Source organism: Heterocephalus glaber, unplaced genomic scaffold (assembly GCF_053883595.1).
Source record: "Heterocephalus glaber isolate CG9 unplaced genomic scaffold, H.glaber_assembly_v1.0 deba00000937, whole genome shotgun sequence".
NCBI classification, from domain to species: domain Eukaryota; kingdom Metazoa; phylum Chordata; class Mammalia; order Rodentia; family Bathyergidae; genus Heterocephalus; species Heterocephalus glaber.
In genome coordinates, this window is record NW_028258173.1 from 870,234 (window position 1) to 894,473 (window position 24,240).

Here is a 24,240-nt window from a genome sequence, read left to right on the forward strand (position 1 = left end):
TCCGTGTAGCTGCTGTCTGTGGGTGGACACCTGGGCCGCCCCTGCCCGCTGGCTGTTGTGAGTGTGCTGCCAGGAGTGTGGGGCAGATGCCCAGAGGCATCTCTTAAGAGTCTATGCTTAGCTCTTCCAAAGCAGCGGTGCCAGTTCGCATCCCCATCAACAGTGCGTGGAGGCTCTGGCTCCTTCACGTCCTCACCGACACCAGCTGTTTCTGGCTTTTTGATTCTGCCACCCTGGTGGGTGTCAAGTGGCGCCTCCCGGTGGTCCAGCATTTTCTTGGTGACGTATGATGCTAAGCACATCCCATGGCTGCTTGGCCATTTGTACAGCTTTTGAGAAGTGTCCACCTAGATCTTTTGCCCTTTTTATTTTTAGATAGATCCTTGCTAAGTAGTTCAGGCTGGCCTCAAACTCACTCCAAAGCCCAGGCTGGCCTGGAACTCTAGGTGATCCCTCTTCCAAGTGCTCGGCTCACAGGTGTGCACCACCACATCTGGCCCTTTGCCTATTTTTTTTTCCCAGCACCGGGAATCGAACCCAGGACCTTGTGGTTGCCAAGCAGGCACTGGCACCACTGAGCTAAACTTCCGGTCCTCTTTGTACATTTTTAGTTGGGTTATTTGTCATTTTTGTTGGGTGTGAAAGTTCTGTTTATATTCTGGTTGTTTTGCTTTTTTTTTTTTTGTACCAGGAATCGAACTTGGGACCTTGTGCTTGCTGGGCAGGCAGCGGGACCACTGAGCTAAATCCCTGGCCCAGTTCTGTTTATATTCTGTACACAGGTCCCTCATCAGATGGAGATTTGCTAAATTTCTTTCCCCCTCGGTGCTTGTCTCTACTCCCATGGTGGTGTCCTTCACAGCACACTTGATCTTGGCCGGGTGCAATTCATTCACTTTCTTCTTGCTTGTGCTTTGGGGTCACATGGTCCTGTCACCTTTTGGACACACGTTTCTTACATGGTGACCTGAAGAGGAATTGTCACAAGTCCTTTTGAGTCCGCAGACACACAACTTACATCTTCCCCGAAATCTGTCTCCTCCTAAGCAGGGAACTCAGAGCCTCTGCACTTCCGCCTGCCTCAGAGTGGCCATGCTGCAGAGCTGGACGCGTCACCTTTTTTAATTTTTTTTTTTTTTTTTTTTTTTGGTACCAGGGATTGAACTCGGGACCTTATGCTTGCGAAGCAGGAGGCTAAACCACTGAGCTAAATCCCCGGCCCACCTTTTTTAGTCTTCTAGGAGATTTTTTTCATTTATATTTATTTATTAAATTGCGAATAAATGTTGTATACATTTATGTTGTATATTATGATTTTTTTTCTTTTTGGCACCATGGAGTAACCTACTGAGCTACATCTCCAGCCTTTTTTGTTTTGTTTTTGACAGGCTTAAAAAAAAAAAAAGACAGGCTAAAATGGCCAGGCTAGCCTCAAACTTGAGATCCTCCTGCCTCAGCCTCCCAGAAGTATTGGGATTGCAGTCGTACACCACCACACCCGGCTAAGATGCTTTGAAACATTGGCACACTGTGGCCAAACCTGCTAATAGCAGATGGGCGGCCTCACAAACTGTTTTTTCTTCTGGGTGTCTGTTCCCACTCCTGACCGGATGTGCATCTCCATTGCTGCAGTGCACATGGATTTGACCACTTTCCATTTCTGTTCACCGGATCAGAACTCTACATACATCCCCAGGTGCTTGTGGGACTATAGTAAGTTAGACTATGTATTGGACCATAAAGCAGATCTCCATGGACTTGTAAGGATTCAAATCACACAGAAAATGTTTCCTGACCTCAGAAGAATCTAATTGGATATCAGTAACAGAGATATCTAGAAAAATCTCTGAATGGGCTGGGGATTTAGCTCAGTGGTTCTGGCACCTGCCCCACAAGCGCAAGGACCTGAGTTCGATTCCTGGTACCAAAAAAAAAAAATCTGCAAATATTTTCAAAATAACATAAATCCAAATAATCCCTGGGCCAGGCCTGGTGCTACATGTTTGTCATCCCAGCACTCGGGAGGCTGAGGGGGGAAGATTACCTATTTTTCCCCAGCCAGTTTGGCCTAAGCAGTGAGTTCAAGGCCAGCCTGAGTTACATAGTGAAACCTTATGTCAAACAAACAAACAAACAAAAAAGTTCTACATACATATGAGGAGAGGAGGATATCTGATTTCTATAATGCTTTGAATTCCTGGATCCACCTCTTGTTAGAATTTCACACACAAATCCTACAAACGAAAAACAAACATCTAGGTAAAAGCTTGGTAATCCAGGCAATTTGGTTGTGCTGGCTAAGAAGTTACCTTGGAATGTTTTTATTTTTCTACTTAACAGTGTCTGCTTCCAAATGTTCACCGCCTTAGGTGTCTGTGACAAATGCAAAACAAAACCATTCATAAGGAATTGGCTGTAGGCCTCCTGGGAGGAGAAGGCTCAGAGACCCAGAGGCTCCGTGCAGGGAGGGCTGTGTGTGTCTCCTCCACCTGGCCCGGCCAGCTGGAAAGCCCAGGCTGGGGCTGTGTGGGGATGGCGCAGGCACTCTGCCACCTCCTGCGGAGGGTTCTGTGGGGACCTCGGTACTCCCTGCCTGTCATGCACTGTGGGTCCCACGCGGCTTTCACAGCCTCCGCCACACCCCGCTTCCCTCTCCTGACCCCCATGTCTGCAGCAGATGGGAAGGGGAGACCTGCTCCCTGCCCCCTGGTGACTTGTGTGGGTTCATTTTGTTTTCTTTTGTGATGCTGGGCATTGAACCCAGGGCCTCACGCATGATAGACAAGTGCTCTACCACTGAGCTACATCTCCAGACTGGTGGTGATTTGTTAGTTTTTTGCAGTATTGGGGATTGGACCCAGAGCCTTTGCACTGAGCTACATCCCCAGTCCCATATTTATTTATTTTTTATTTTGAGACAGAGTCTCTAAATTGCTAAATTTCCCAGGCCAGGGTCAGACTTTCGGTTCTGCTGCCTAGCCTCCGAGCAGCTAGGCCAAGTGTGTGCCCTGCACCTGGTGTACTTGGCGTTTCCTGGTGGCATTGTCTCTCCCCAGCACGAGGACTTGCAAGAAGGGCTGTTGCACTCTCCCCATCCAGCCGTGGGGCCCAGCATGTGGGCAGCACACACCTGGAGCATTCAGGGCCTGTGTGCAGATGACGTCCAGCCAGAGAGGAGCGACTGGGCCGGGTCCTCCTGCACACTGCGTAGCTGCCCTGCTGCAGCCCTGGCACCCTTACGCCTCATCCCTGACTGGCTCTGAAATGCCTCCTAGGTGCAGCAGCAGCCCTTGGAGCTGGACACTGTGCAGCAGGAGCTTCCCCCAGAAGTGGACCAGGTGCACCTGGAAGTTCTGGAGCTGCAGAAGCAGGTGGCTGAGCTGCAGAAGTACCTTGGGACAGCTCGGCCGAAAGGAGGGGAGCCCTCAGACAGGAAGTTGCTCCAGAAAGAGGTGGGTCCCCGCACAGGTGGCTGGCACTGCTGGTGCCTGCCTAGCTGCTGGTCTTCATGCATAGAAGGTTGTCCCCAGAGGTCAGCCCTCCTTCCGTCTGCTGTGAGAGTCTCCTGCTTCGGGCCTTCCCTGAAGTGCTACCCCCAGCCTTGTCTTCAGGCAAAGCCTGAAATACACTGCACAGGCTGTTGTGCCCCTCACCGCCAGCTGCATGCTGTGCAGGTGGCCCTGCCTGTGGGATGAGAGTGCCCACTGCAGACTCCTCAGCCCAGCCTTGGCTCCGCCCTGGTCTCCAGCAGCCTCAGCGCTGCGTGCCACCCAGCATGTGCCTTGGTCTCAGCAGCCCTGTCAGCAGGCCCTTCCCTCTACCCATGCCCGCTACTGCTCAGAGGCCCTGCCAGCCACCTGCAGTGCTGACCCGTGTGACCCAGCTGACGTGTGATTTCTGGTACTGACCCATGGTGACCCATGGTGCCCTGTGGTTACCTGTGCTGAGTAGCAGTGGTCTGGGATGACCTGTGGTTACTGATGGTTTAGGGACAAGGAACGATGTCCATAAGCACTAGAGTCCTCTGGCAGGAGCAGTCGTGGCTGAAGGCCATGTCTGTGTCCCTGTGGCACCGGGCTTCTGGAGCGGAGACCCAGGGACATGAGAGGGATGCAGCCCAGGGCCTCTGGAAGGAGCTGCCTCAGAACAGCTGAAGGTGAAGCGGGCAAGGCGCAGGGGCTGAGGGGCCAAGGCCCAGCTGGTGCTCAGCCATCAGGCACCAGAAGGGCTGGGCCGGCCACTAAGGCAGCGCCAAGCTGTTTGCGACCCCAGGCCAGCACCTCGCCCACCCTGGGCTCCATAGTCCTGCTGCCCCGGGCTCACTCCTGGCCTGGGGGACGTGTGGCCTGCATTCCTGGCCTGTGGGGTGGCAGCTGTGCTTCTCTCTCCGCTTCCTTTGAATCCATCCCAGCTTTTCCAGATCAGCTGCTGGCTTTCAGGGCCGTGAGCCCTGTCCTCAGCCCTTCCCAGTCCTCTCCTTCCCGTGTGTGCAGAGCAGAGGGGCCAGACGCCGTGCAGATAAACAGGACCGACACTGAGCCGCTGAGTCCTGCGTGGACAGACCGGTCTGCAGTGGTGCCAGGCCCCACCTAGGTCAAGGACGGGGCCCCAGGTGTCTCAGCATCAGGAGAAGGGAGGAGGACCAAAGAGACAGGCCCCTGGGGTGCAGATGGGGCGGTCATTTCAGACAGGTGGGGCAGTGGAGGGAGACACGTGTGCACACATTCCCGGTTTGGTCCTTCGAGGGTCTGGCAATAGCAACTCCCTCAGCCGCAAGCACCTGGTGCCCTGAGGCTGGTTCTGGATTTCCTGCTCTGCCCCTGGGATCAGGGGCTCTGTGCCAATCCAGTGTAGGGCACAGGAGGAGGAGCTGGAAGAGGCTCTGCTGACCAGCTCCAGGCCAATGGGCTTGGCTGGGAGAGATCACAATGCACTGGGTTAAACAGGAAATCCCAAGTTCACACTGGGACAGATAAGCAGACCCATCAGAAGATCACCCAGCAGCCCTCGGGGATGATGCAACCAGCTGGGCAGCTGGGACAAGTATAGACAGAGGCAGAGGTCTGGCAGCAAGGCTGTCCTGGGCTCCACTTAAGTCCCACACAGATGGCTCAACTGCCAAGGAGAGAGACACCAGCTTGACCAAGCTCCCAGGGTCAGGACTCACCATTGTCTCATCCCTGAGGTAGAAAGCACCAGGACTTGTTCCTGGGCTCCCACCAAAAATGCGGAACCTGGGCCTGAGCATGAGGCAGCCTCAGACAGTGCAGCGGAGACGTGACACAGCCTGGACTCCAGGGTGTCAGCAGCACAAAGCAGACAGACACTGGGGCGCTGGGAAGCCCAGCAGGTAGACTCCACGTGTCCCCTGAGTCCTGGGCAGGAAACTCAGGCTGGGAAGGACACAGTCAGGACCCCAGGTGAAATTCAGTGTGTCGGGGAGCAGACCATGTGTCCACATGTTCCTATGTTAGAAGCACAAACTGAGCGTCTGGGTGTGAAGCAGCACATCTCCATTTACTCTCAGATACTGAAAGAAATTTCACCTGGAGGCCTGGGCAGTGCTGAGGGACAGGCTGTCCTCAGGCTGGGAGCCCAATGAAGCCCGCACTGCCCTTGCAGGCTCTGTGAAAGGCTGGCCCTGCCCCTGGCCGGCCAAGGCCTGAGGCCTCCACACAGCCCACCTAGGCCCCTGCTCAGGAGACGGTGGCTGGAGGGGTGTCCTGCTCTCCCAGCTGCACCCCCAGCCCCTTGATTCTGGCCTCGGGCCTTTGTGCCTTGGGCCTGACTCATGGGCACTGGCGTGGAGCTGCCTCTCGTCCTGAGGAGGTAGTGCTGGCCTGGCTGTGGAACAGCCTCTGGCCCATGGTCCACTGGCTCTCACCGCAGCCTCCTGAGGATGGCACTCCCGATCTCCTCACTGTCCAGATTCGCTCCCTCACTGGGGCTCTGGCGTCTGCACCCTGGCAGCCGTTGAGGGATTGTCCTGGCCCTGGGGCGAGTGCAGGGAGATGGGGCCCACTGTGCCCCTCGGGGCCTGAGGGCCTGTGGTCCAGAAGGTGTCTCAGTACATCTCCAGTTTGCAGTCTTTATTTGGGGGAGAGACTTGAGACTCATGAAAAATAAACTTCTAGCAAATACCACTGTGCCAGGAACCCAGTCCTCAGAGGATCCTGCCAGGGCCGCTGTTGCGGTGAGGGGCATTCGGAGGGCAAGTTTCCCCTCGAGCAGTGATGGCGAGTCTGTGGCACACATGCCACAGCAGTTATCGTTGGAAGCTCTAAGAGTTTCGCCATCCCTGCAGAATCCCCAGGCTCTGAGGTTTGCTCCTCCTGTTGCAGGCCTGTTCTTCCATACCTTGAGAATCAGCGAGTCACATAGTCTCAGGTTGGCCCCTGTGGGGGGGTAGGGAGCCTTGGGCCACCCTCCTCCAGGTGTCTCCCACCCTTCCCAGGCCCTCCCCTCGGTCCCTTGTCCTCTGAAGACCACACCAGCAAAGAGGGGCAGAGGCACCAGGGCACACGCTGGGAATACATCAGGTTTGGGGCACCCGGCCTACGCAGCCTGCAGCCCCAGAGCAGGGCAGATGTCTCCTCTGCTGTGTCACCCCGCTCTGTCCCCCGAGCCATGGCACATTGCCTGAGGTGCAGGACCCAGTTACCCAGCTTCAAGGCCACCTGAGGAACAGAGTGCCCAGAGGGCACAGGCCATTCCAGGCCTTGGAGGTCTCCAGGCCACTGGCCCGGACAGGATATACATTTCCTTCTGGGGCATGGCGTTCAGAGCCAAGGGTGAGAGCAGTCTGGCTTCTCCCAGGTGCCTGAGCCCAGTACCCCTGTCCTTGTCCCGACACCCCCTCCTGTGCAACTGCATAGCCGTGTGTGGTGGGGCCCGGTCCGGGCCAGCTGAGCTAGGACCACACGTGGCTTCCCGGGGTCACGTCTCCCTTGGCCCTGCAGGCACCGCCCTATCAGCCTCAGCCCTCCGGTCTGCCTCTGCCTGCCCCCTGCAGTGTCTCAGGGCTGCGGGAAGCCACGGGTACCACAGAGGGTGGAGGGAGAGGAGACATCTGGTGGCTGGGAGAGCCAGCCTGCCCGAGGTTGGGGGCGTGGGGACCACAGTAAAGGAGGCGCCCTCTGCTCCAGGAAACAGGGCCCAGCCTGGGCCAGAGCAGTTGGGCCAGCCCGGGTGAGAGGTTCTCATTGTTTCCCCTGAGAGTCACAAAGGCCCAGACGCCCCACGTCGCAAGGGAGGAGAGGTGGGGGAGGACTGAGGAACCAGTGTGGGCCGCAGCCGTGGAGGTGGGGGTCTGTGCGCCCTGCTGGTTCACGGAAAAGGAGAGCCCACCCAGGTCTGCACTCCCACCACCATCAGCACGGCGCAGCCACCACCCTGCCTGCCCTGTGGAGGCCGTCCCTGGGGCAGAGGCCATGCGACGACGGGGCGCGGCAGGAGCGGGGGTTCGGCCGCCCTGGCCCTCTTCCACACAGGGCTGGTGGGTGTGGGGCTCACGGGGCGTCTGGCGTGTGGTTTCGTGTGCAGGGCCTCGCAGATGGGACACCCGTGGGGACTGAGGACCAGGAGCAGTTTTCCAGACACCCACAGCGGAGAACACAGCGCCCCCAGGCCTCATCTGTGCCCCACCTGCAGAGGAAACTAAAGGAAGCTTCCAGAAAGATCCTCAGCCTCCACCTGCAGAGGGAGCAGCTCATCGAGATGGGGAACCGGCTGCGTGCTGAGCTGGGCCGTCCCAGAGGTGAGCAAGCACTCAGGGCGCGCTCGGGCCTGCCCCGGCTACATCCGTGAGACGCGGCAGGGGTCAGCAGAGGGAGCCTTTCGGGGGCGCTGCTCCCAGACAGTGGCAGCTGTGTCTCCGATGGAGGCCCAGGCTGGGGCCAAGAACTCAGCTGATTTCCTAGGAAAGGCAAGTGACACTTGAGTCCTGGGTCCTTTTTTTTTCTTGATTTAACATTTTTTATTTTAAACTACAGAAACAAAAACAAGCAGGGCTAGGGATTTAGCTCAGTGGTTCCACTGTCTGCCTCGCAAGCAGAAGGACCAGAGTTCGATCCCCAGTACCAAAAAAACCAGAAAAACCCAAAAACAAGCAAACAACCTAAAAACATGAAATAGGCTCATCAAATAATGTAAAGTCATCCTTTCCAGGAAAGCAGAAGGTAGAGCATCCTGCCTCACCGCCACTTGTACTCTGCTGGGTTTTGTTCCCTTTTCGGGTTATAGTCTGGATCATTTTCCTCATCTCTTTCTTCCCCTTCCTCAACCACTTCTTCACCTTCTTCATCATAGTCACTGTCATCATCTTCAGTAGCTTCTCTAGTGAAGTACAACACCGATTTTGGGATTATATGCTCATGCAAAAAGTGACCAGTTTCAAAATCTGCAGCAAAGAGAGCTGCAGCAGCAGCATCCAGATAGCCACTCTCAGGAGCTTCAGGAGGAGCAAAACCATGAAAGAAAGAATCATTGGAAACTGTTTTAGTCACAGTACGAACCATCCCACGTCCCTTATGTTTCTGCTTCATTTTAATGGTTTTCAAAGTGACATTCTTTGCTTTTTTCCAATCTATTTGGCACCCTGTACAGCCCATAATTTCCGGTCCACCAAATGAAAAGGGATCAGAATCATCTGGTTCAGATCTCATCCTATAATATATCTTTGTCAACACTTCATTTGTGAAATATTCATTGAGTTCAAAGTGAAATTCTAAGATAAAATTCATAGGCTGGCCAACATCTGAGAACTTCACTTTAATGTCCTTCAAATGCTTCAGAATAGGTTCATCATGTTCCTGAACCATGTCACTGAGCAAGTCAACAGTCTTTTTTTTTTTTTGGTACCAGGGATCGAACTCAGGTCGTTGCGCTTATGGGGCAGGCAGCAGAACCACTGAGCTAAATCCCTGGCCTGCAAGTCAACATTCTTAAAAACACTCAACCAAAATTCAGGAATTCCTTTAGGATCTTCTTTTTCTTCATCTTTCTTTATCTTCAATCTTGGCCTTTTCTTTCAGCTCCTCCAAAATTTCTTCTTCCTCATCTGGTTTCCATTCACATTCTTCTGAAGGTTCACAAATTGCATGAATGATCTCAAATTGCTTATCAAATGGAGGTTGCTAGAGAGCAGCATACTTCCTTTCAAGATCATGAACTTTCTCACAGAATTTGGCTTCTATCTATGCACATTTAACCTGGAGGTTTTTGAGAGCATTCACTCTTCTTCTAACTGCTCTGGGCAAGCTTTCAATGTATCCTGTTGGTGTGTCTACCAGACCATCAAGTCTTTCTTGAAGGGCTGCAAGAATCTGAGGATTTTGCATCATCTGAACAGTCAGCTGATGCATTTTGATTTTTGTTCCTTCACCAGTTTCTTCTCCTTCCACTTCTTCAACTTCATCCAAGTCTTCATCAAGTTTAGACTGTTCTTTGCTACAATGTCATAGCATCACACCGTGGTTCATTTGTATTGTCAGTGTCTGCCATGTTGTAAGAACTGCAAATACCTGGATCATATAAAAGGAGGGGCACCCAACACTGGGGTGCAGCAGCACTACATGGACCTATCATCTGGGTCCCAGGTTCTTGAAGAAAAGACACAGCGTTCTGACCCTGCAGTGCAGGCCACACCCAGCAATACCTGGAGCCCCAGGGAGTAGCAGCACCCAGACCTGGCAGGCCCACTGGAGCCCCAGAGCCCCATCCATGTGTGGCCTCTTGAGCAGAGGCCCGCCACGCATGGCTCTCATCACTGTCCCAAGTAGACGCCCTCTGGGGAGGGGACACCAGACTCCACCCGCATTGGCCACAGTGTTTCTCTCAGGCCTGGAAGCACACACCTCTGCTCACCTCCACCTCCCTCAGCCTTCGCACCCTCCACCCTCGGCTCCTTTGCAGCAAGCTTCTGAGCTTCCTGTGATGCCCTCAGGCCGTGCTGTGGGGGTACCATGTCCCTGTGTCCCACCCCCACCCCGTCTGCTGAACATCAGGGGAGCCAAGGCCTGATGAGATATAAGCCTGGGCCACATCTCTCAAGGCAGGTCCTGTGCAGCCCTGCAGAGGGCCAGCAACCAATGGTGGCACTTAAGAGAAGGCCCAGGTCAGGCCACCGGTGTTGGTCCCTAGCTTCTGCCTTACAGGGAGGACAGCTGAGGCTTAGCACACTGATGTTTGTATCCCAGGCTTATGAGGGAACCTCGAAATGGGGAAGGAACCAACCTGAGCATGGGGCCCAAGTTTCAGGGAGTGCTGTACTCCCCGGAAGGGTGTGGGGCCCTAGGAGCCAGGGGACACACCCTGGAGCAGCCCTCTGGGTAAACCTGCTGCCCTCTCCTGGCTGCCTGGGCATCAGCATCAGAGCAAGCCTCGGAGCCCACGGGGCTGGGACCCTTCTCTGAAGGCCAGAGGGGCCTTCCCAGCACTGGCACTTTTAACTACTTTTCTTTCTCCTTCTGTCCCTCACATTTTGCTAGAAGGCTGCCCACCTTTTTCTGGCCTCTAGAGAATGAGCCTGGGGCAGCCATGGCCCTGTCGCCCCTCTGGCTCTGTGATTATCTGTTGTGGCTCAGATCTGATGTCCCCCGCCATCTCCTGTGTTCAGAGCGGGGCTTTCGGGAGGTGACAGGACTGTGCAGGCTCTTGACTTCATCCGTGGACCGGTCCATCGATGGTCACGATTTGGTGGCGCTGTTGAGAGGTGATGGAAACAGGAGGTGGGGTCTCCTTGGAGGAAGTGGGTCTTGGAGAGGTCTCCTTGGGGACTGCATGTTATCCCCACCCTCTGCTCCCTGGCTGCCATGAGGTGAGCAGCCTCCCTCCGCCACACCCTCCACCATGGTGTCTCTGCCTCGCTGCAGGCCGAAAGCAATGGGGCTGGGTGCCCTCGGACTAGAACCCCTGAAACTGAGCCAAAGTAAGCCCCACCCCCCGGCCCTGTACTGGGGATTGAACCCAGGGCCTCATCCCGAGCTACTTCCCTAGCGCTTTTTATTTTTTGAGAGTCTCACTGAGCTGCCCACCCTCCTGCCTCAGCCTCAGAGTCCCGGCACAGCACCGAGCCCTCTCCTGTCCCCTGTAGGTTGTTTCTCCCAGGCATTCGGGTCACAGTGATGAAATCTGCCTAGCACTGTTCGTTAGTCAGGCTTTTGTCCTTTTCCCAGTCTGATGTCTGGCTGAGCTGGAGTTTCTCTCTCTCTGAGGCTGACATGGGATTCAGCTCACACTCCTGCGGCACAGCTGTGAGCACAGTCACTCAGTTCATCCCCAGCCCACACGGGACTGGAGATCTGAAAACTGCAAGGCACGGGATCCAGGCCCTTGGGACAGATGTGGAAAAGGCATCAGCGATGAGGGGGGAGACAGGCAAGTTCTCAGGTATGGGACAGAGCCACTGCCCCCAGGGCACCCAGACCAGGTCTGGGCTGGCAAGTGAGAGGCCCTAGGAAATCTGTAAGTGAGGAGGAGCCCCAGTGTGTGAGGCTAAGTCTACAGCAGGATCTTTTGCTTCTCAAAAGTTTTAAGGGTGGGCAAGCGTGGTGGTGCAGGCCTGTAGTCCTAGCACTCAGGGAGGCTGAGGCAGGAGGATAAGAAGTTTGAGTCCAGCCTGGGCAACTGAGTGAGACCCTCTCTCAAAGTAAACAAGGGCTGGATGTAGCAGGGTGTCCCTGGGTTCAATCCCCAGTAGTGCAAATTTCACAGAGGCTGTGGTGTGGCTCAGTGGTGGAGCACATGTCTAGCTAGCATGTTCCTCTCCAACACCAAAACAAACCCGCTTCCGGTTTGGCCTTGAGAAGGGTGAGCGCGGGGATCTATGTTAGAGGCGCCTGGCTTGGTCAGGCCTGTCATCTGCCACGAGTTCATGCCACGTGACTCCAGCAATGCTTCCAGAACCTACTTAAAAGATACTCTCGGGCGGGGAGTGGGCTCGGCGGTGCAGCGCTTGCCTGGCATGTGTGAGGTGCTGGGTGCCATCCTCAGCACCGCGAAAAAGGAAAAGGACTCAGGAATGATGCACATCCAGGGACGTGCCCTAGGAACGTCTGCGGCGGCGGAGAGCAACCGGGAAGGATGAGCGGGGAAGTGACTGGAGCGGCTGCGCCACCCTGGAACCCGCTTCCAGCGGCTCGACCTGGTCTCCTCCTCCGCTATCGCTGGAGTCCTTGCGAGTGTGGCACAGATTCTTGGAGCCAGGAACCGCGTGGCGCTGCGCGGATGTGTCCTGTCCTGCAGGGCGGCGTGTGCGGAGCAGCGGGGAGCACGCGAGAGGGTGCCAGTGTGGGCTGCAAGGCGCTGCTGCCTCTGTCTGCTCCCTGTCCCCGCGCCCCCCCCCCCGCCCCAGCCTGTGGCCAAGGCTGCGGCCACTCATTAAGAGGCTCGCAAGATCGCCCCGAGGGAAGCATGTCCCACGGGGCCCTGTGCCCCGCCCGACCGCGCCCCGTATCACCCCACCTCTGCCCGCTGTGCCTGCCCGGGTCCAGGAGCAGGCGATGCCCGCAGGCCTCACCAGGCCTCGCGCTCTGCTGCGGAGGGTAAGGACGGATCCACAGGCGGGGGGCCACCCTCCCCAGACACAGGGACCCTCACCCTGCCCTGCACCTGCCGATGGCAGGGGACAGTGAGGGCCAGGCAGCCTTCTGCCCGCCCGCTGACATGACGCCCAACGGTCTAAAAAGGTTTTTGTTTTTTCTCATTATAAAAAAATTTATATTAAATATTTGTTTGTAAACATTTAAAGTAGAGTGAGCCAGGGATGGTATTGCAGGCCCATAATTCTAGTACTCAGGAGGCTGAGGTGGGACTGTCTCCATGAGTTGGAGGCCAGCCTGAACTACATAGTGAGACCCTGTCTCAAAAACAACAACGAAAAAGTAAAAATATTTCATTGCTATACTTCATATTTCTATAAGTTTTTGACCATTTGTAATTCATTATCGGGTTATTCCCTTGCTGTATTGACTCATCTAGAAGTAATTTGGTTTTTAAAAAATCATATTAGAGATCTCGCTCATTTTTTCCCAATGGTTAAATGGTTAAGCTAGTTGTGCAGTTCTGTTCATCAGGTCCATGTAGTGACTGCAAAATATCTGTGTATGTTTAATATGTGAATTATGATGCAACCTATTGTAATCCTCCCATTAGTGTAGAAGTAATGCTAGCATAAAATCAGATTTCGTGAACTATTTGAACGAAACTATCCCCAGGTTTGCCCCTTGCCACCCCCACTGTCCTCTCAGGGCTGAGGCAGCCCCAGCCTTCAGGGCGATGTGGAGTCTCCTCCGCCCCCATCTAGGCCTCTCCCCACTCCCTCCGGGAAGAGCCTCAGGCAGAGACCCACCCTGTGTCTTCCGTGCCTGAGATGATTTCCTTTTAGCGCTGTCTCAAACAGCAGCTTGCTGCATTTTCTGCTAAGGTGACAGACATCTGCATTTCCCACAGCTGCCCTGAAAGAGGAGGTCCCCAGGGTCTGACCTCTCTGGCCCCACACACCTCCCCCCACCCTGTCCCCGTGCAGGCCCTGCCGGAGTCACGAGGGACTGGTCTCAGGGCGGCCTGGGGGGGGGGGATGTTTGCTTTTCCATTCTTGAAACCTGGAGAAATCTCAGCCATTGTGTCTCCCAACACTGCGTCTTCCTGTCTCTCTGCACACACTCAGCCGCCCTGGGCAGCCCCCTGGGCCGAGAGCCTCTGGCAGATTCTGCAGTTCCCATTTCACCTTTTTGATCCTTTTTCTTGAGTTTGTCAGTTTTCCTGACGTTTTGGATTTAATGTTTAATGTGTATTCTTGCTTGTTTAGTAATTTCATTTCTTTCCTTTTCCTTCCTGCTTTTCTTTTGTTTCTGCAGTGCTGGGAATTGAACCCCAGGCCTCACACATGCTAAGTGAGCATGCTATTTTGAGACAGTTTCTCACTGTGTTGCCCTCCTATGAGGCTGAGCTCAAGCTCATGACCCTCCTGTCCCAACTGCCCAGGTAACTGGGAGTTCAGGTGGGTGTCGACACACCCAGCTACTGATTGTGTGACTTTGAAATTCAGGTATTAGAAACTAAGGGATATCACTTGAGTTCCAGATTTTGTCTTTCACCATGTGGAGAAAGCTGACACTTGAGGGCCAGGGGCTTAGCCAGCTCCTGAGGGTCTGATGCTCCCAGCCTGCACAGAGCCTGCTTGTCACCATGTTCCCTGGGAGCTTGGAGGAGCCCTAGAATGTTCTCTGCTGCAGTTTGCAGTCTGTCAAATAGCAGTAGTTATAAATCACCGCCCAGGACTCACTGAGGTCCAAAGTAGTTTAGCCAAAGTGATTCACTACTCTGGAAAATGTTTTTTTTCTTTCTTTCTTTTTTTTTTTTTTTTTGGTACCGGGGATCAAACTCAGGTTCTTGTGCTTGTGAGGCAGGCTTTGGGAAATGTTATTTTAACAGTAATTACGTCTGTTTGGTAATTTTTTCTTTTGGCAGGGTCTCACAATATTACCCAGGCCTAAACTCCTGGGCTCGAGTGATCCTCCTGCCTCAGCCTTCAGAAGGCTATGAGCACAGCACCACATGTCCCAGCTGCGCCAGGCTCTCCCATGCTCATCTCCGCTGCTCTGGCAGCTCTGCCCCTGGGCTCTGCATGGCTGCAGGGAGCTGTGCCCCTCCTGGGTCACGCTTGACCTTTCCCTGGCTCCTCTGTGAGAAGTTGCTTTGTTTTTTAAGAGGAGCGTGCTGTGCTTCTTGAGTGAGTGTGCTCTGCATGAGGTAAATCCAGTGTATCTTTGTAGACACACAACAGCCCTTTCCTGCTCTCGTCTTCAGGGAGACCGCCTGCCTATGCCCAGCTTCCCAGCCCTGAGACCCAGGACCCCAGTGATGTGCCCACGGAGCCCCGGGGGCCTCTGGGACAGTTGCAGCCCCACCCAGCAGCCCAGGTAACTGCTGCCCCCTGACACACATTCCAAATAACTCTACTGACTGCTTTGGGGTTATGTTTTCATAAGAGAGACTTCAAACTACAGATTTTTGTTTTGTTTTACAGTGCAAAAGACTTCCTCTTTTTTTTTTCTTTTTTTTTTTTGGTACCGGGGGTCAAACTCGGGACCTTGCGCTTTCGAGACAGGCGCCTGAACCACTGAGCTAAATCCCCAGCTTTTGTTTTGTTTTAAACAGTCTCACTGTGTAGTTCAGGCTGGCCTTGAAATCCCTGCAAATCCCAGGCTGGCCTCAAGCTTATGGCCGTCCTCCTGCCTCAGCCTCCCAAGTGCTAAGATCACAGGCGTGTGCCACCACGCTTGGCCCTCAGCTGTTTAATAGAAACGTCTCTGGTTTTCAGTATCCCGCATAGTAACAGTAACACCCCAATGTGTTTTCTGCTTTTTTTTTAAATTAGCTATAGCATACACATAGCTTACTATACCTTTGCCTATGTGGGGATTATTTTTAAATCTTTACCTATATAACATGTAAAAAGATTGTCATCTTTAATAAAAATTTGCTTATATTAGATGGGCATGGTGGTGCACTGAGGGTTCAAGGGCAGCCTAAACTATATAATGAGGCCCTGTGTCAAAGAAACTTCCCCCAAAAAATGTTTTTAAGAAGAATAAGTAAAATAAGCTATTTTTACCCCACAGGCTATACAAAAAATAAAATAAAAATGATGAGGGCCAGATTTGGTCTATGAACTATTTTGGATCCCAGCCCATTTTGAGACAAGGCCTGAGTAACTTGCCCAGGCGGTACTTGCTTGACTTTAGCCTCCTGCCTCAGCCTCCTGAGTAAGTGGGATTCTTTTTTGTTTGTTTTTCAGTACTAGGAACTGAACCAAGGGCCTTTGCACTGAGCAATATCCCCAGCCCTTTTTAAAATTTTTTATCTTGAGACAGTGTCTCTATATCATTGAGCTGCCCAGGCTGGGCTTGGCCCTGCAGTCTCCCTGCCTCACACTCCCAGTGTGCTTTCTGGGATCACAGGTGTGCGCTGCCACTCCCAGCTCTGTGCATTCTGTCTGCCATGTGAACATAGCAAACGCTCTTGTCCATTCTCTTGCTGATGACCGTTTAGGGGCCAGTATTCTGCCATGACCCTTGTCACAAGCATCTTCATGTCTCCATGCGCAGTGTTTCCAAAACCACATTCCAGAGCCCATGCATCTCAGCTTTCTTTAGACCTTGTCAGTCTGAAACTACCAGTTTGTGGCCTCCACATAATGCAGAGAACCTTTACAGTTTGTGACATACAGGTCATTTCGAAGGTCAGCCTGTATCACCGCCTGTAACCCCAGGGCACTGGGGGACTGAGGCAGGAGGGTGGTAAGTTCAAGCCCAGTCAGGGCAACTTAGCGACTTACGGAGATTTTGTCTCAAAATTTTAAAAATTGATAAAATGGGCTAAGGATGTAGCTCAGTGAGAGGTTCCTGGGTTCAACCCCCCAGTACTGGAAAAAGAGAAAGAGGAATAAAATTAAAAATTAAAATTAAAAATTAATAAATATTATTTAAATATTAAATAATTTTTAAAAAATTAATAGAAGTTTTAAAGAATAGATTTCTTTTTAGTTTTACAGAAACATGTAGTGAAAAGTACAGGCTGGTTACCCTTCCTGTTTCTGTCCATGACACACTGTGGCACGCGACCCTGTGATGGGGGGACCGGGCCGGGGATTAGAGTAGAGTCCAGGGCCGGGCATTAGCTCAGTGGCACCATGCCTGCCTCGAAAGCACAAGGTCCTGAGTTCGATCCCCAGTACCAAAAAAAAAAAGAGAACAGAGTCCTGGTTCCTGGGAGGCCCCCCCGCCCACTCTCTGGGGCTCGGTGAATGCCTCAGGCATGGACGCTGCCCCGTTTCTCCAGGCTCTGCCCTGAGCTCTTCCCCCAGCCTGGCAGCTGCTCCTCTGCCCTGTGTCCCTGGCTTTTCTTGTCCGGGCTATCAGTGGTGGAGCCCAGCGTGGCAGCTTCTCAGATAGGCTTCTCTGCCTTAGTAACGTGCATCTGGACTTCCTCCATGTCTTCTTGTGGTGTGGTAGCTCTTTCTTTTGTTTATTTTGTTTTGTCTTTTTGAGACAGGGTCTCGCTGTGTAGTTCAGGCTAGTCTTGAACTCCCTATGTGGTCCAGGCTGGCCTCAAACTCACAGCGAGAGATCCTCCTGCCTCAGCCTCTCAAGTACTGGGGTTACAGGCATGCACCACTGCGCCTGGCTCCTCATTTCTTATCATTGTTGAACTACACTCCATTTGGTTGATATACCACCATTTATTCGAAGATTGATCTTTTCAAAGTTACATTTTCAAGCCATTCAGGAACTGAGTGGACTTGTATCCAGGGATTTTACAGCCAGCAACTCTGCTGAGCGAGTTAATTCCAGTAAATGTGCCAGCCATTGCTGAAGGGCAGAGCGCACGGGTGGCACTCACCACGCTGAGATGGTGCCCACACAACCGCCCGGCCAGGCCCCTTCTTTCAGCATGGCTGGCACACAGCTCTCACTTGGTTTGGAGAGATGGTGCCCACGTTTCACCGTCAAGCACAGGGTTTGCAGGAGGTTTGGTTATGGGGAACACATAAATTTGCCACTTTTGTCATTTGAAGATGGTCGGTGTCTGGGGTGTAACTCAGCGGTGAAGTGCGTGCTTAGCATGCAGGAGCCCCGGGTTCAAACCTTGCATGGCAAAAAGAGAGAGAGAGAGAGAGAGAGAGAAGAAAGAAAGAAAAAGAAAGAAAGAGAGAGAGAAAGAAAGAAAGGGTGGCACCAGTGATTTTACGTCCTCCTACCTCAGGGAGGCCTTTCGCCAGCATGGAGAAGTTCCTCCTCCTCCCACCAAACTGAGTTTTCACCCAGAGCAGGGCAGTCCTGCTGAGATGGCAGTCGAGGGCAGCAGACGAAGGAGGAGAGCGACCCACAGAGGCAAAGGGAAGGCGGATTTATCGCTAGCCAGGGGCCGGCAGACGTCGCCTTCGAGTCTGAGCCCCGCTTCTCCGTTTGTTCTCACATTTATCTGTTCTTCACCCAGGCCTGGGAGCAGGCAGAATTTACAGAAGCAGAACTTAGCAGAGGGCAGGGAGGCGGAGGTGATGTTGCTTTTACAGTTTATCTCTAAGACATAGGGAGGTGGGCAGCTGAGTCTCAGCAGTGCATCTTCCGGGCACAGTGACCTTCGTGGGTTTGGCAGGAGGCACAAGCCTTAGACTGTCAGCCTCAAGACTGGCAGCCTCTGCCCAGCTTTGAGACCATCAGCCTCTGCTCTGACTTTTGTTTTTTCCATTTCACTGCCCCAGTGTGATGACCACTCAGTGGCAGCGCCTCTGGGTGGTCTGATACAGAGCGGCTTCCCCGGAGGTGCCCATGGCTGCCCGATGGGAGGCACCGGATGTGCCACTTTTGCTGAGGGGAGAGCTCAGCTGCTGGGAGTGTGGCTTAGTGGTACAGCTGGGCTCAGTCTCACACACCCACAGCCCAAGCTACGCAGGAGGCTGGGCAGGATTTCAGGCTTGAGGCCTGTCTGAGAATACAAAGGCCCAGGGGTGTTGCTCTGGTGGGTGACCTGCCTGGCACGCGTGAGGCTCCCCAGTACACCAGACCAAGCGAGTACCTCAGCTACTACCCAGCTTCTGGAGGGTGTCCTGGTGGTGGTCTGTGTCAAGTAGATTCTTCCAGTGTGTTTGTCTTTCCGGTTGGTAGACTAGAAGGAAAGGAAGCCGGGTGGAGCTGGCCTCCCACCTGTCTGGGGGGTACAGGCTGAGTTTTCCTGGAGCCGGGTGGGATGGGAGGGGCACAGCCAGGGCAGGAGCACCTCCCTGAGCGGGCCGGAGTGTGAGAGAAGGCACAGCAGGAGCGTGAAGCGAAGTCAGCCGGGCCTGGGCCAGGGCAGCTCGGGGAGAGGGCAGAGCAGCCTGGTGAGGCCCGGTGCTCCATCCAAGGCCAAGCCCAGCAGGGGCCACAGGATAGCAGGGTCCCGGAAGCCAGTGCAGCACAAGGCGGAGCTGAGCTGCTGGATGGAGCGTTGTCAGGCCTGGAGGGAAGAGCTGAGGCCCGAGGGGATTGTTGTTGGAGAAGAGAAGAAAGTGAGAAGGGATGGCCCAAGATGGTGGGGACAGCTGGCCTCACTCCCTGCAGAGGGACCTCAGGAGTCACTTCCGGGCCCTGCGCTGACCCTGCTTCAGGCCGGGCTGCGCTCAGCGTCTGCCGCTTGAACAGGCCCTGGGTTCTGTCCCTCACACACCGTCACCACCTGAGCCCCACATCGTCAGAGAAATGTGCCTTTGCCCACCCTGGTAAAGCACGGCAGGGGGCGATCAGCATATGGTGAATGTTTAAACTGAAGTTTCAGAAAAGGATACGATGCCATTGATCCTTCTCAAAATACAGTACTTCTCCTGGCTTCAAGAAACATATCCCAGGGCCGGGGATTTAGCTCACTGGTTCCAGTGCCTGCCTCGAAAGCGCAAGGTCTCAAGTTCGATCCCCAGTACCAAAAAAACAAAACAAAACCAAGAAACATATCCCAGGGCTGGGGATTTAGCTCAGTGGTTCTGCCGCCTGCCTCGCAAGCGCAAGGACCCGAGTTTGATCCCCGGTACCAAAAAAAAAAGAAAGAAACATATCCCACCATCCTTGCCACTTTCTGTTTAGGGTTTTGTTTTGTTTTGATTTTGTGTTTTTGTTGGTTGGTTGGTTTTTTGTTTGCTTGTTTGTTTGCTTGCTTGTTTCTTGAGACAGGGTCTGACTAAGCAGCTCAACCTGGCCTTGAACTCACTGTGTATCCCAGGCTGGCCTTGAACTCATGGTGATCCTCCTGCCTCAGCCTCCTGATTGCTGGGGTACAGGTGTGCGCCACCAAGCCCAACCTTGCCACTTTCTGAAGCAGTTCTGGAAGTCCACTTTTGTGAGTGTCTCTATGAGGTGGGATCAAAACTACAATGAATGCTGCTGCCAAGCGCCATCCGACAGAACGGCAGCCTATGAAACATTGTGGGGTCATCATCTAGTTCACCCCACCTGGCATGGTGCGGCTTCTGGCTCTTCCCAAAGTCACAATGACCAGGAGAGGTGAACACTGAACCGATTCGGGATGTCAAGGAAGCCAGGACAGCCACGGAAGAGGACTTCCGGAGCTGCTTCAGGAAGTGGCAAGAACAGGGGCAGGATTTCGAGGGGGATCGATGGCAGTGTCTCTCGCTGAGATCATTTTTTAAAGTTTAAACATCCATCGTCTCTTTTGATCATATCATGGCACATCGATCATCTAGAACTCTGCTGTATTAAGAATCTTATCAAACTTCATTAATCTCTTCCAAACTACAAAATGATCGTGTTCATTACGTCCAAGAGAAAAGCCTCTGTGGGCCCCTCTTTGGTTCCTGTTTATTTCTGTCAGTAAATGGTGCCACGTGAGAAGTGGCCAGGGTACACAGAGATGAAGTCCTCCAGAGTGGTAAGGAAAAGACAAACAGGAGAAGGACAGGCCAGCGACGCTCAGAAACCAATGACCAGTGCGGGTGAGAGGAAGTCACAGGGAATGGTGCTGTGGGCCTGGAGGCCCCTGTGTCTGTCGCGTGGGGACCCACACCCCTGGAGGGCGCGTGGAGGCCGAGGGAGGCTTCCACACTTCTCTGCCCCAACCCGGGCTCCTCAGCCGCCCCCTCTGCCTACTCTTACACGGCCACCCCTCTGACTGGGGTTGACAGTGGCCTCGTTAGTGACTGCCCGCTGCACACCATCTCCAGGCGGGCTCCATCCAGGCCAAGGCAGGCAGGACAGGGACCCCACCTGTGCACTCCAGGCCAGCACTAACAGTCTCCTCGAGGCTGGTGCCCTGCAGCCACCCTGCCCTTGCCTGGGGTCCCTCTGCTGGGTGCCCGGTGCTGACCGCCTCCTCCCCATGAGGCTGTGGGACTCACTTAGCTCAACAGAGGACGCCTCCGAGTGCGCCCTGGGTGGTGGGCCAACTGTCCCCCACTTGGGCCCCGTCACCAGAGTCCCCAGCCCCGGAGATGTCTCCTCCTGCTCTTGTGGAGAGCTCACTGACAAACGCCATCGAGGATACGCGAGTACACAACTCCTCTCCTGTGAATTCCCACGACAGGACCTGAAGCGCCCCACGAGAGAGCAGGGCCCTGGACACGGGAGAAGGAGCCAGCCCCGCTCAGCACAGCCCGCAGGCAGAAACCCCGCCCCAAGAGGCTCCCAGGCAGGCCGGCTGGTGGGGCCCACGCAGGTAGAGCAGCAGCTTGGGTGCGGCCTAGGGTGCCAGTGAGGGGTGTGGTGCACACTGGAGTGTGGGAGCGGGGGAAGCTGAGTGGGACAGGTGCTACTGCTGTAAGTAGCTGTCGCTGAGCACTGGGCACCTCACTGGGTGGCCGCATGGGCAGCGGAACACTGGCCTGTGGCTCCAGTGAGGGCCCCTGGGTCAGGGAAGGGTGCAGGGCGGCAGCAGCGCACCCCACACTGCCCCTCCGCTTGTGCAGCTGGAGAGCGGCGCCCCACCCAGACTCGCTTCACCCCTGAAGGTTCAGCCCGGGGCGGGGCTCGGCTCTCCTGGACACAGCCCGTCCCCTGTGCCGGGCCTGTCTGAGCTGTGCACTGGGCACGGGGTGGGAGCGAAGGGGGTGGCTTTCAGGGTGACTGCCCTCTATACCTTCTACAGAGGCAACACAGGACCCCCACGGTGACCTGCAGATCCACCCAGCAGAAAGAAAATAGGGCCCCACAGCCACCCCGGGCTGACGCAGCCCCGGAGGAAAATGGTCAGCAGAGCCTGGGATCGTCCTCGCTGGCCAGCCCCTCCCTCCAGGACACCTGGAGGCTGCTAGACCTGGGCTCCAGCCCTTCCGGCCTCCCCTCCCAGGATGAGTGCCCTGCAGGTAGGAGAGGGTGGCCTGCTCGGGCAGCTGCCCACGGCGGGTGACGGCCCAGGGCTGCGTGGCCACTGGGCTCCAGGCTGGTGCTGTCAGCCAGGGGTGTCTTTTCTGGCCCTCGCTTTCCGGAGCTTGGTTCGTGCCTGCCAAGCCCTCAGGTTCCCCACACCCACCACACCACCCTGCCCTGCCGTGGGTGCACAGGAAGAGTCCGCTTCCTCTCCGGGAGAGGGTGCACTGTGGACGTCCTGCTTCACTGCCCAAGCGCCACTCTGACCCCTAGGCCTTGTGCTGCAGCTCTGCCTGCACCGGCGGTCATCACAAAGTTTTCAGGAAAATCAATTTGAAGGGCCCATTCGGGGGAGCCGCAGGAGACGGGGTGCAGCAGCAAGGGTGGATGGAGGAAGAGGCTGTTTCACTACAGTGGCCAGAGACACCATGTGGACCTGGAGTCCACCCCGCGTCCCACCAGAGCGCGTCCTCCTCGGCTCCGCAGCGGGGGTGCACCCTCACTCTAGCTGGTCCCTGTCCACTGGCATAGCGGGCTCCTCCCAGGCCTTCGCCATTGCAGATGACTGGTGGTGAGTGGGCTGTATACGCTGCAGCGCGTGCATAGAACGCATATGTGTGAAGGAGCTGGGTGTGGTGGAGCACACCTGTAATCCCAGCACTCGGGAGGCCCGAGGCAGGAGGATCACTGAATTCAAGGCCAGCCTGAACAACACAGTGAGACTATTTCAGAGAAAAAAAAGGAAGGGAAAAGATTTGCAAGAAAAGTTTGCTTTATCAAAAGATAATTGCTAGCTGGGGGTGTAGCCAGGGGTAGACCGCCTGCCTGGTATGCTAAACCCTGGGTCTGATCCCCAGCACTGCAAAAAAAACCCAAAACCAAGGCATTACCTTCTAAATTTGGCAGGTATTGTAAATCCCCTGCCGGAGACTGTCCTGGCCGCTCGTATTCCCGCAGCTGCCTTCTCCAGACCCTCAGCAGGGTTCCAAACATCCATCTCTGCACCACTCTGACAGTTGTCATTGTAACGATTACTTCATCTTTCGTCACCTGCCCATTCATGTACTGGGTTATTGTGTTTCTTATCTGCAGAAGCTTATTCTGTATAATGGAAACTAAGTCTTTTCTGAGACAAAAATTGCAAATCTTCCCCCAGTTTCGCTTTTGTTTTCTCCCAGTACTGGGCACACTGGGCAAGTGCTCCAACTGTGTGCCACACCATTAGCCCACTCTCTAAGTCAGTTCATTTTGAGACTTGAGATGAGGTCTTGCTAAGCTGCCTAGGCGGGATTCAAACTTGTGCCCTCCTGTCTCAGCCTCTTAAGCAGCTGGAGTTACAGGTGTGCCCCACCACACTGGCTTCTCCTATGTATTTTTAATTTTTATGTAATCAATGTCCTTGTCTTTATCCTTTCTCAGTTTTGTGACGTACTTAGGGGACTCCAGTTTCTTTTTTTTTGGACAGGGTCTCACTATGCAGTTCAGGCTGGCCTGAACTCAGGGCAGTCCTGTCTCAGCCTCCTAAGTGCTGGGATTACAGATGTGCACGCCTGGCTAGGAACCAGACTTTTTAACCCTAGATAGATAACCATTAGGCTGTCCCAGCACCTGAGTGGACAGCCCACACAGCCCACTTGTGTGAAAGCTCCTGTCCCTGTCACGCTGCTTTTCAGGTGGTGTGGCCTGGACTCTTTACTCTCTGCCCTACTCACCTGTCCGTCCGTGTGCAGCACTGTAGTCTGAATTATTAGCCTTCATGACTTTCATGTTGGCTGATCTAGGATCTTCTCTGTACATTCCTTCCTCAGAATTTTCCTAATTGTTCCCATTTACCTATTTTGGTTTTGGTTTTGGTTTTTGAGACAGGATCTCCATATGAAGCTCAGGCTAGCCTCAAACTCCCAGTGATCCTCTTGCCTCAGCCTCTTGAGTGCTAGGATGGAAGGTGTGCACCATCACACCTGGGAATCTATTTATTTTTTCCATACAGTCTTTAGACCCAGCTTGTCTGGTTTCCCAATACCCTCCCACCAAAAGTCTATTGTTATTTTTGTTTGTTTGTTTGTTTTTTGGTACCGGGAATCAAACTCGGGTCCTTGCGCTTGGGAGGCAGGCGGCGGAACCACTAAGCTAAATCCCTGGCCCCTTGTTTTGTTTTTTGAGACAAAGTCTCGCTATGTAGCCCAGGCTGGCCTCTAACTTGCAGCGATCCTCCTGCCTCAGCATCCTGAGCACTGGATTACAGGCATGTGCCACCATGCCCCGTTTATCCCACTAATTTCTTAAACATATGAACATCTGTGTTTTTATTTTCCGGTGGTATCAATTGGAGTTTGAGCTACTGAGGGCTGGTGGTCTCTAAACAGAAGTAAATTTGACCAAGTTT

At 54.1% G+C, this 24,240-nt stretch overlaps 1 protein-coding gene and 1 pseudogene across 9 annotated transcripts in view; one reads left to right on the forward strand and one right to left on the reverse strand.

The window, feature by feature from the left end:
- Ccdc57 (coiled-coil domain containing 57) overlaps nucleotides 1–24,240 on the forward strand; it is an 82,813-nt gene that overhangs the window by 39,000 nt on the left and 19,573 nt on the right. For 3 of the 9 annotated variants that reach the window (XM_087208272.1, XM_087208271.1, XM_004861021.4), the window contains 5 exons: nucleotides 3,276–3,452; nucleotides 7,543–7,756; nucleotides 14,809–14,921; nucleotides 21,073–21,204; nucleotides 21,634–21,850. In XM_087208272.1, coding sequence (XP_087064398.1) covers nucleotides 3,276–3,452; nucleotides 7,543–7,756; nucleotides 14,809–14,921; nucleotides 21,073–21,204; nucleotides 21,634–21,850 — 853 coding nt within the window. Of the gene's footprint in view, nucleotides 1–3,275; nucleotides 3,453–7,542; nucleotides 7,757–9,385; nucleotides 13,191–14,808; nucleotides 14,922–21,072; nucleotides 21,205–21,633; nucleotides 21,851–24,240 lie in introns of those variants that run through there. The other 6 variants (XR_002388098.2, XM_004861024.4, XR_002388099.2 and 3 more) reach the window with 6 other exon arrangements.
- On the reverse strand, nucleotides 8,193–8,997 carry LOC147828727 (nucleosome assembly protein 1-like 1 pseudogene; annotated as a pseudogene).